The sequence below is a fragment of the Taeniopygia guttata genome, chromosome 8 (assembly GCF_048771995.1).
Source record: "Taeniopygia guttata chromosome 8, bTaeGut7.mat, whole genome shotgun sequence".
Taxonomy (NCBI): Eukaryota; Metazoa; Chordata; class Aves; order Passeriformes; family Estrildidae; genus Taeniopygia; species Taeniopygia guttata.
Window position 1 is genome coordinate 22,053,031 of NC_133033.1, and position 12,179 is coordinate 22,065,209.

Here is a 12,179-nt window from a genome sequence, read left to right on the forward strand (position 1 = left end):
CTGAGTGCAGAGTGGTTATGTAGGTGCAAGAGCTTTGCTCTGCAAGTGGAGTGGTTACATCAGGCCTCCAGCCTGCTATCATCTGAGGTGCCCTTAAAATGAGTAAATACTTATGTGATAATTAACTATTTTACAATGACTATTTTACTGACTTTTAAAAAAAGCCCAGTAAACAACTAGGAGATTGTAGAAGGTTGGTTTGTTCCTTAAGATCTGTTGAACTGGAAAAAAAATATCTTTTAGAAATAAGCAACAGACCAAGATAGTGTTTGATCTGAAATACTGAGGCAGGAATTCCATTGCTGTGGTCTGAGGTTGCAAGTGTCTTGCTCAGTGCTATGCAATAGGTTATTTAATCTTCCAGTTTTTAGTTCTCTGCCCAGGAGATAGAGAATCACATTTAGCTTTCTCATAATGCTAGCTTGTTGGGATTAATTTCTGCAGGCTGCTGCTGGATTTGGCAGATGAGTATCTTCATAAATCAGACAATCTAGACATGAATTGCAATCTGGACTCCTCCTTTGGGACCCCTTTGGAAAGCAAGTACATTGAGACATTTTCTCTTGGATTATTCTACAGCAAAACTGCTATAGAAATACTAGTCAGTTTAACTTTTTTAGCCTTTTCAGTATATCCTGTCTCTTACAGAGCCTATTATTCCTGACAAAATGATCAGAAAGTTGTGTTTTAAAGTGTGAACTGTTTGTTCCTCACCACAGTTGTTCAGGACTCATCCTGGCTTGCTCATGTGATTGTGTGCCCAAAGACCAGCTGCAGTTTCAAAGTGGATTTGCTGTGCAGCAGTAGAAATCTATAGGAAAATAGGTAATCTGATATATTAGTTTATATCAAACCATGAGGACTATTACTCATGCTGTTCCTGGTCTTCATCATCGTGGCTGTCAGCCTGATATCCCTTCTAATCAGCTGGGTAGACAGGGTTTAAAGCCTCAGGCATGTATATGAAGTGGAGAAAGAAGCATCACTCCAAGGCTGCCTGGCAAAAGTAGCCTTCTCTTGTCAATGGGGACAAAAAGAAAAGGATGGAGGTCACATTGAGGGTTTTTTTATTTTGTTGTGGAGTTGAGGGACGTTGTCTGTTGATTTTTTTTTTTTGAGGGGGAGGGAGAGGCAGAAAAGCAGTGGTGTAGCCTTTGCCTGTGCTTGATTTGGCTTAAGAAAGAGCTGCAAACCTGTAATGTACTTCTGTGTTTTAAAGTGCAACAGCAAACAGAGATAGTGCTAAACCTGACCCTGGGGACTGTTCACGTGGGACTGCTGTCACCCAGGTCTATTTCTTAGAAATGCTGTTAGTAAGTGTGATTAATGTAGCCAAGCTCTCGATGATCTGAACTAGTGGATTCTCTTTTTGTCAGGTTCTGCTAACCACAAAATCTGCCAGTCACCACCAAAGCACACGAAATGCTTTGAAAGAGAGAAAAATGTATGCCAGATTACAAAGGTAAGATTTTAAATATGCAGCTATCTAGATAATTGGGAATATTGGAAATATTCCTGAAAATACTTATGCATATACTTAACCTTAAGCATACACATAATTCTATTAACTTCAGTGGGACTACATATATTTCTAAAGTGAACCACCTGTGTGTTTGAGAAGACAAAGCCATTAAGCTTCTCTGCATGCAGAATTTGATCCTGTGACTAAGTCTTTGTGTATCATGCTGTAAATTTACCCTGAAGCTTGCCATAAAGTCAGTGCTTTTAAAGAGTATATTTGAAGAGCTCCAGTAGAGTCTCAAGGCAGTTATAATAGTGTGTATTTGATTTACAGCATGCCATTGAATTAGAAGGGTATTTGAAAGAGGATTTATGTTAAAATAATGTAGACAGTGATTTAGAGCATGGATTGTGGCCATAACTATGGGAAAACAGAAGAGTTTATTGCAGCAAACAGCTCATTGCCTTCTGCGGAAAAAAACACTGAAGTAAAAAATTTGGAGATTGTCATCTTGGCCGAGTATATCTGTTAACTAAAAATACTGGTCAACACATGGCTTTTCAAAGCACAGAGGACTTTCAACAACATTTTGTGTAACCAGCACTGGATAGAATTATCAATGAGCTGGAACAGTGATTTGGAAAGGAGAACCATGGAATCAATAAACCAGCTGGGACAACGGATCCAAGAAATATACATTTCTTGGAAAATGACAAAGCATTTTGGCAATAAGTGCTACAAAAGAAAGTCGATCTGAGAATTTTGCCAAATTCCTCAACAATACTGAGATGGCTCCTGAATAGACACATGCCTTGACCTGATTAGTAAACATTTGGGTTTTATACAAAAATCAAGAAATTAAATCTTAAAATAACAATTTCAAATCTTTTTTATAACTCTCTTGATTGCTCTCAGTATTGTTTTCCTAATTTCTTATTGGAAGCTTAAAGTACAAGGCCAAAATATCAGCTGGCATAAATTACCTGACTTTTTTGAAGATGGGCTGGTATGAATGATATGGGGCTTGATCTGTCTCCTTCAACATGTCTATTCCCTGCCTTTAATGCAGACTGCTATTTTGGATTTAAATGGATTTTAAGATATGTGAAGCTGCTCTGAAAAATGAAAGCTTATTTTCAACATAACGCTGAGCTTTCCATATATTTGCAAGGTAAAAATACGAGAAACCCCTCGGCCTGAACTTGCACTGGCAGACAGGAAAAGACCACAGTGGTTCATTTAGTACCCGAGCACATCTGAGAGAGCCCAGAGTGCTTCCTGTACCACTTCATGGCTTGGATTGCTGTCGTGGTTTGACACGGAAAAAGAATTTTCAAACCATGACAATTGCTCTCTGTAATTCTGATATAAGCAGCTGATTAGGGGATTGCCGAGCCTATCAGTTGAATTCTCAGGTTCTGTTTCTTTGGTTTTTTTTTTTTTTTTTTTTTTTTTTTTTTTTAATGCTAACACTTGGAAAACAAACCGGTAATGGCTGCAGTTCCTGCTGAGAGAATCTGGTCAGGCCACTGCACCCGTGGAAAAGATCACATTCATTCTTAGAGCCTGAAACCCCTGAGTAAAACCTTCCTGGATTCACTGGGAGAGGCAGCACCGCGTTCTGTACCAGCAGCCTCATGGGTGAAGTTACTCCCCAGGACTGTAAGGATACAGCAGATAAAAACTGATACAGGACAAGTGCCAAGGACAGAAAGGTCTATGCAGTGAAATGATGCATGAAATATTAAGAGGGCGGTGTTTGGCAGCTTCATTAGGAGGCCAGGGGAAGCATTCTGCACACCAAGAAAGGATGAAGGCAACTGTGTCTTGGAAACTTGACAAAGAGATCTTTGTGTTCTCCTCTCTTGTTTGGTTTAACATCGTCACACTCCTCTCTCTTTCCCGGAAAATGCTCTCAGCCACAGCAGAGGACCCTGTGTTTCTGTTTGGGTGGATGTGCAGGTCTCCCTCATCCCCTACCCCTGACACACTGAATCAGTCTCCTGCTGGATCCACATGGATTCACACAAACTATGGGAGTGGACAGAGGGAGCTCTCCTGCTCTTGTTTCAGGCAGGCTGTATATTCTGCCAGACATTTCAAGATCAATTATTCTCAAATTTGAGTTTATACACAAGCTAGTGAAAGAAAGGTTTTGAAAATGTGATTTTTTTTTTTTATGGGAAAACACAACTTTATCCCAGGGCTCAAGGGATGATGTGTGCCTCAGTCCAACATGGAGAGAGTTGATGGCAAGAGCACAGATGATGAAGCTCATAAACAAGTGGCAGCAGAGCTGCTCCGAAATAACAAAAATAGTGCTGGACATTGAAGAAAATTAACTCCCTGCAAAATGAAGAAACTTGAAAACATAATGTGGAAGAGAAAAGTGGTGCAAAGAAGTTATTTTGATGATATTTGGGAAAATAGAATAGACAAGGTTGAACTGAATATAATCAGATCACAATTCCTTTTTTGGACATGAAAATTTGAAAATTTCAAAAACATTTAGTAATATAAACTTCTTACCCCAAAAGTGGTTGCAGAGAATATTAAGAAAATGTTCTTTGAAACACAGAATTCTAATTAACATTCTCAATGTACTTTATTAACCTAATAGACAGAAAAAAAAATTACAAATTGTGACTGTTTCATAGACACAGATGAATAGGCAGTAAAATCTAAAGAGCTAAGGACAGAGAAAACCATTTTAAGATAAGTTAATCATAATGCATTGAAGACATTTTTCAGCTTCTGTTGAAGCAGCAATGTGCTGCTGCTTGTCACAGAAAAGCATCCTGTTTCATATGGAAACAAGAACGTGCAACCTCTTTTGCCAGAGGCCTTTAAGAAATTTTCCACCACTAGTACTCATCCTTTAGGCCCCTTTGTCTCTTTCTCAGGCACCTGTTAGTTAGCTCCTTTATGGTTCTGCAAAGGTAAATCCCCTGTGTTAGGAGAAGACAGCAAAGGAAGCAAGGCAGCACAGTGACCTTGCAGGTCACAGGTCTACCAGTGCTTGTTCAGGATCATATTTGCCCTCCAATCCAGCTGCAGGACAGATGTTTTCAATATAGCTTCTTCTAAAGCTCTGAGAAGATTTAGATTTCAATTTTATGCTATCAGGAAGAGTATTCTCTGTTGGCAGACATTTTCATGGTCTGGCTCTAGAAATGCTTTCTCTCAAATGTATCACTGTGAACAGTCACCAGGAAAGAGGGATCCCTTGCCTGTCCTTAGTTAATGCACCTGGGGTTAGTGCTTGGTTTTAAAGTGCAGAATGAGTTTAGCAAAAGAGTAGCTAAAGAAGCAGAACTGCCATACTTCAGTAATTATTTTGAGTGATGCAGATCTCCTGTGTAGCTGCATACAGCAGAGGGACTGGAGGGATGCTGGTTTGTTGCTTGCATTAAAGGTGGTTTGAGCTGATTCTTCTGTTGCAGGGACTGAAAGCCTGCAAGTGTTTGGTTTGAGAAGTGCAGTGAGGTTGCTCTCTTTGTTTCTGAATAAGTCCACAACAACATAGGTAAGACAAATACCATTACTGGCAGTGGATGACTGCTTCTCTGTCATATGTGTGATGAAAGAAGATTTATGTCATGGGTAATGCCCAGATTTGTTGAAAATATTGGTTGACTTCCTCAGCAGGCCAGAAATCATCTTGCAATAAAGTACAGTACGTTATTACTTCTCTGGGTTACTGCTGTTACAAGTTGATGACTGCATGATGAGAAATTTAAATTTTTCAGTTGTAACAGTTAACAGAGGCAGTCTCAGGAAAACAGCAGCAGCAACTGCAGGCATTTGGGTAAGTGCATGGGCACTGCAGTTAGACTATTTCAAGAATCCCCTACTGTATCCATCACAAAAACAACCTCTATGATGTGAGAAGATTGGTAACACACTCTGTAATGTACATGATTTTCATTCAGTTTGTAGATTCCAAAAGTGAAAAATAAGTTGCATCACATCAGAACCACAGTATATCATGTCTCCAGGCTAAACTAGAAGTCTTTTGAGGAGGTCTTTCAGTTCAAAATAAGTTTTATTTACTTAACTAGTGCCTGGAAATACCCTATAGTTTTACTCTGGAAAGGAGTTCTTTCTTAATATCCTTTTTTTTTTTTTTTTTTTTTTTTCTGTAGTTTTTTAAAGCTTAAGTGTACTGAATGCTTGATTATACCTCATTGTCATCCCAAGCTTTTACACTGAAGAAAGAAACTCCTTTTGCAAGATTCTGACTGTATTTTGTAACACATGAGAGGAACTTTCATATGGATTACATCTCCTGAGTCTGCTGGTGCCTGACATATGTTCTGTGAAAAAGAAAAATGACGTATTGTTCTGTAAAACTATTCCCCGTGTCTCCCCACTTGCCAAGTTTACTATACATTATATGAGGGGAAAAAAATGTCTAGAATATTTCAGAAAAAGTGGAACAAACAATTGCAGTTGGTTGTGACAGCAATGAATGTACTTCAAAGTGTAAATGCTGGTATCAGGAACATTCTTTAAGCTCATTGAAATGTTTTCACTTGGCATATTTCAGATTGCCTGGTTTGTACCCTGTAGAACAAGCCCAGCCCTGTTCATATATATAAAGTGAGTATTTTTAAGCAATACTAGGTGTGATGAACAAACCATGAATGATAGAGAGCAGCTTTCACAATGCTTTTTGAACTGCACATCAGTGATGCTTTGTCATAGAAACTTATATAAAAAAGTTCCACATTTAACAGTTGGCATTAAATAAACTTAGGAGATAATAGAGCAGAAAGAACATGTCCTTGGACTAGTTTATGGAGTGCAATTACATTTTAATGTGTAAAAGGTCCTTGAATGAGGAATTTTAGCTTTGTTTTCTCTGGAGATTGCAAGAGAAATAAAAAAATTGATCCTTGGAAATGAGGATTTCAGTACCATCGTATTTCAATATAGTCCATCAGATCTCATGTGCTACCTCTGATATTGTTTGGATAGAAACATGCAGAGATTAACTACTTCAAGACGTGGAGGTGATAAGGATGCAGTGATCCTCTCCTTCTTTAGGGTCAACACCAAATTCAGGACTTAAGGTGAAGCCCTCTTGCTTGGTCCTGAGGTCTTAGGCTCAGTCCCATCATGTCCATCCCCATTGTCTGGCTGACTGCAGCTCACCACAGCTCTAAGCTGCATTTCCCACTCACGCTGTCGTGTCCATGATGAGGTTTCTCTTTGGTATCACATGTGTTTGCAGGGATACTTGGAGTCTAAACATGTTATGGGCCTGAAGATGAATTTTTGTTTAATCCTGTTTTGAGTGTTTCTTTATCACAGGCCCTGGCATTCATAGAGAATTTCAAGTGCCCTGTCCACTAGAACAGTGACAGGATTGTGCACAACCAATCCAGGAGGTTTTTGAAGCGTACTGAGGACATTTTGTTGTAGCAGGTGATGACTGAACTGATTGCTGGACCCATTACACACAAAGAAGGAAGACCTGATTGAAAAGGTGAAGGTCAAGGGCAGCCTTGGCTGCAATGACCATGAGACCTGGCAAATCCCCATGTAAGACAGACTTGGAGGAATAAAGGCCCAGGAGAGCGAGCCAGTCTTCAAGGACAACCTCCTTAGGGCATAAGAGCAGTCTACTGCAATATATGGAAAGTAAATCAAGAGTAACAGTGGAAAAACATGGGTGGAGAGGGGACTCCTGACGCAGCTCAGGTGCACACAGGGAGCACACTGAAGGAGGAAGCAGAGGTGGCAGCTCAGAAAGTATTCAGAGACACTTCTTGAGCACGCAGAGAAAGAGCTGTAAAATCCAAAGCTCAAGCTGAGCTGAAATTAGCAAATGGTGTAAAGGGTATAAAAGGGCTTCTTGTGCTTATATGCCTGGAAAGAGTGGCCAGTGTCAGCCTGGGTCCAGTGACCACACAGCAAGTCTGTTGTGATGAGGCAGGTTCAAGGTCAAGCCAGGAAATCAAGCCAGCAGGTCAGGATCAGGGAGGCAGGAGACTGGGCACTGACACAGCTGCAGCACAGCTGCAGTGTCGCTCAGGCAGAGGCCAAGTGCGAGAGCCTCAGCTTGAAAGCAGCTCCCAAGGGATGGAGAGGCAGGCAGGCCTTTGCTGAGGTTGTCTCTAGCTTTATTCCCAACAAATAGCTCAGCTCAGCAAAAAGGCTGACCTTGAACTCAGTCAAATAAGCTCCTGAACCAACTAAAATCCTGGCAGGGGGAGTTGAATCAGGGCCCTGATGCTCTACAGGCTGGGGATTTGCTGTGCAGAAATCAGTATTGCAGAATAAAACCTTGGGGACCTGGTGGACAAGGAGCTGACTGTGAATCAGCAACATGCTCTTGTAGCAAAAGGAGGCTGACAGCACTCCAAGCTCTGGGAGCCAAAGGCCAGGCAGCCTCTGAAGGGGAGGCATAAGTCCCTCTGTTTGTTTACTCTGCCCCATTTTGGGCTCCCCATCAGAAGAAAATGGAACATTAATGCAGGGCCAGGGGCAGGCTGCCAGGATATTTTGTGGCTGGAGTTTGAGAGAGCGACTTCAGGGAGAAGCCCCCTGGTTGGTTTGTGCAGCTACTGAGGGGGTGAGGAGAAGATGGCAGCCACCTTTTCCCAGAGGTGGACAGAGACAGTAAAGATGTGTTGAAACATGAGAAAGTTTGACTTGGTACAGTAATTTTCTTTTTTGCTGAGAGGGTGGTCAAACACTGGAGTGAGCAGGATGCCCAGGGGGCCTGCAGTGTCCCCCACCCTTGGAGATGCTTTGAGCCAACCTGCATAAGGCCCCAAGCAGCCTGCTCTGAGCAGGAACCAGAGGGGAAGGGACCATCCCACAAGTGGGATTTCACATGGCAGCAAGGTGCTTTGGTGTGGTGTTAAAATGCAAGTCTGAGGACAGAGGTTTGTATTTAGCAACACTTCTAATTCTCAGGCACACGTACACATTATTCTGCTCCAACATCTGTTAATAATAGAATATGAAGCAATACGACTTTCTAATGGAACTGTTGAGAAGAGCAACAGATGGAAAATTCTGTGCAAAATAAGTCATATCAATATGATTTAATTTTTGTGTTTGCCTGGGACTCTGACAACAAAATGGCCTGATTCTGTGGCAGATGTACAGCAACATTTGAGAACTGCTACAAGCCCTGTTCCCTTCACCACCACTGAGGGGCAAAGCCCTGAAATAAAACAGTGAAGTGGCTCCACAGGCTCGCTGCTGTCATCTTTCTGAACTCTCTCAGGCACAACCTCTCAAATGGAAACAGTATGGTGGTCCTACCACTCTTCTGCTCTTGAACTGAATGGTCAGGGTAGGCAGCAGAACTAATTCCAGTAAATAAAGCCATCAGCTGTGTTAATGCACTAGGGCTGTACTGCCCTACTGTCCCATGGACAGCCCACTGGCCTTGCTCTTCTGGAGATGTCACTTCCTTCTTCTGCTCTCATTTTACCTAGCTATTAAATGCAAGAATTCCTTCAGTAAGCATACTGATAAACATGGAAATTTATTGTATTAGTTAATTACTGGGATTATATTCCCATCTGTTTTACTGAGAACCTTCCCATCTGCTTTTTGTCTTTGGTATCTGATGCAGTGGTGAATCAAAAATGGCAAATGCATACAGGGATAACCCACCTGCCTGAAGTATTTGTAGCTATTTAGCACAGTGGCAACTGGGTTTGTTGTCCTTACGCCTCTGAATGAAGAAACCTGCAGAAGATGTCTTTGATATTTCAGTGATTTACCTGCGACCCAGTTGCATAACAAAGTGTAAAAACAAACAGCAGTGTAGGAAGTCTTCCTTAAATCCCTGCCATATACCTGCATGAGGATTCATACACTACAGAGGGGTATAGTTTTTCCTTTAAAAAAAAATGTTAGAAGGAATTTACTTATTCCTAAGAAGAAAGGTTGACATTGCTAAATTACCTTATGGAATTAATTATGAGCAAAGCACCCTCAACAAAACAGAAGGACAAATCTCTGGCCAAGGAACCTGGCACTGGGGACTCCTCATTATGTCAGCCACAACATTAGAAGAGAGTCAGGGATATTCTGCAGGATCTTTTGATAGAGGAAACCATACAGTGATTTTTAATCTTTTAATGCAAGTAAATATTAAAATACACTGTCTCTATTGGCTATTTTTAAATTAAATACTGTTTGTAGAGCTGAGAGACTGGCTTTTTTATAACTAATTTTCATATAAAACTTCTTTCAGTATATACTCTTTTATATGTATGCCAGTGCATAAATAGGGCCTTAAGCAATGGCAAGTAAATAGCTGGAAACTGTTCTTTTAATATTTAGTATTCCTTGATTTACTGCTTCAAATTTTTTGGTAGACACACCAGACAGTTTCTAAAGCAGCCTAGAGACTTTTAGCACATCTTCATTATAATAAAGTTCAGTTCCTAATTTTGTGTACATTTGGCCTTACCACATTCAGAAGGTTACAAGAATATGAAACTTTTATGTCTGATAACAAAAATCAGTTTCATACTGCTTTGAAAAGACCTTTTTAAAAAAGCTCCATCGTAGTTTTAATGAGTACCATATTAATCAGGTAGTCTGCAACCTGCAACATTTAAAATATACATTAGAGAAATATGAGGAGTATATTCTTACCTAAAGAGAAGAACTGAATTTATTCAGCAAGGAAGCGTTCAATCTGGTAAGAAACTTTTACTTGCAAATGACTTGAATGAGTGATTTCCTTCTCCTGAATCCATGCATATTGAAAGATTCTGCCTGACCCTGCTGCTTCACTAAAAAATTCTTCCTTAAGCAAACTGTCTGCTGAGCTGAAAAAATCTCCACAATAATCACTAAGTGTGGGAAAGAATTCAGTATATTCCCTTAATATTGCCAGAAATGTTTCTTGAAACTTTCTTGGAGTTTTTTTGGTATTATTTTTTCTATGCAAAGAAAAGAACAGCTTCTTTCTTTTTTCTGTCTTTCATTTCTCTGAAGTACCTAACAGGGAGGCTGGCTGCAAGGTGTCTGACTTGCATCTAAACTGGAACTGGGCAAAGACCACCCCTTGTTTTCAAACACTCCTATGAATAATCAGCATCCACTGGAAAGCACTTGGTATTTGCTGGCTGAAGGCTGGATTTGGGCAGCAGACCTGAAAGGTGGCTTATTCTACTGTTAGATTCTGCCAGCTGTCACTTCTGAATTAGAAATAAACTAGAAATAGAAATTAGAAATCCACCCAAATTTTCTAAATTGTCTATGAATTGAATTTAATATGCATAGAAATATTAATTATGCTTAATTTCTAAATTAATTTGCATCTAAACAACTGATAAAGCATCCAGAATGCACAGGTAAAGCAAATATCTGGTTAAACTTTACACAGGCTTGTAAATATTTACTAAATGCTTACTTCACATCTTCTGTAGATTATGATGCAAATCTATCTAACAAACAAAAGGTATCATGGATCAGACTGCAAAGATTTGCAAATACTACCAGTAAACCAAATGTTGAGCTAATACAGCCGTATCATGAACATTTAAATTTTTGAGTGTCTTATCTGTCAAAGCTCTGTAGCTTGAACCTATGTTCATAAAAAAAGTTCCCCCATCTCCTTTGTTAAACTTAAAGCTGACCTGATTATGAAGATGTGCTATCTCAGTCTTGTTGGGAGGACACACTGATTAGAAAGCCAGGGAATCCTCATTTCCATGCAAGCAATGGTCTCTGCCCAGGAGTCCACTGATTAATTGATGAGTGTGTTTACCTGGGTGTGTGAGTTTGGGCAGGCTAGCCCTTGCACATAGCCTGGCTGCAAGGACAGTGACAGCTGCTGAAATGCAGCATCCCTGACAACCTAGCACAAGCATTGCATGAAAATCCTTACCCAGCCATGGCAAGGTGTCACTTTTGGTCATGTCCACCTTAAATCATCATCTGCTCTTAAGCAGGAAAACTTAGAGCCCTTTACAGTGCATTTTTTGATAAATAACATTGAAAAGTTAAAAATTATGTTTGTATGATCATGCAAGGAGTCAATACAAATGTGAAATACTTGTAGACATGTATATTCTACATCTATTTACTTAATAAACTAAAGTTTATTTATTTAGTATAAATATATAAATAACATAATATAAAGTATCTTTAAAGAAACTGAATGATGAAATCACATAATGTAGGTATATGGTGTTTTTTTAAGTACAGTATTTTCTCTTTAAGTATTGTCTCATGACAGTATTATGGCTAAGGAGTTTAATGGGGAAATTGATGTTTGTGAATTTGGTAGTTTGGAAAACTTTACATAGGTGAGATGATCTAGTCACTCATTTACAACTGGGAATGAGTGTATGTAAGATTTAAACGAAGTGATAAAACCCCCAAACCTCCAACCCCATTAAAATGGGGCTGAGAGTAAACTCTCATTGTAAGAGATGCTTTTCAAGTCTGTGAGGTGTGACAAGGTGATGATGTTGTTAGGAGATATACTGATAGCATCTGAGATAACATAAACATACTATAACTTATTTGAAGGAACAAGGACTAAAACAGGCCCAAGTACACTCAGGGGTGAGTGGAGAATTCTTGGTACAAGGTATAAACTACAGATTCTATCAAAGTATTCTAAAAAATATTTATTATGGCCATAGAGTGGGAAACTTAATAGGTTTTGATTTTGCCATTTTTGACAAACCCATTGGTGCTCCCAGGGGAGAACATGTCTTTCAGCAAG

General features: G+C 39.8%; 1 protein-coding gene across 4 annotated transcripts in view; it reads left to right on the top strand.

The window, feature by feature from the left end:
- Positions 1 to 12,179, top strand: part of DENND1B (DENN domain containing 1B) — a 179,804-nt gene that overhangs the window by 11,771 nt on the left and 155,854 nt on the right. The window contains exon 1 of one of the 4 annotated variants that reach the window (XM_072932640.1): positions 1,428 to 1,462. The exons of the other annotated variants lie outside the window; for them this stretch is intronic. Within the exon in view, the coding sequence (XP_072788741.1) occupies positions 1,443 to 1,462 (20 nt within the window). The 5' untranslated portion in view covers positions 1,428 to 1,442. Of the gene's footprint in view, positions 1 to 1,427; positions 1,463 to 12,179 lie in introns of those variants that run through there. 4 annotated transcript variants of the gene reach the window in all.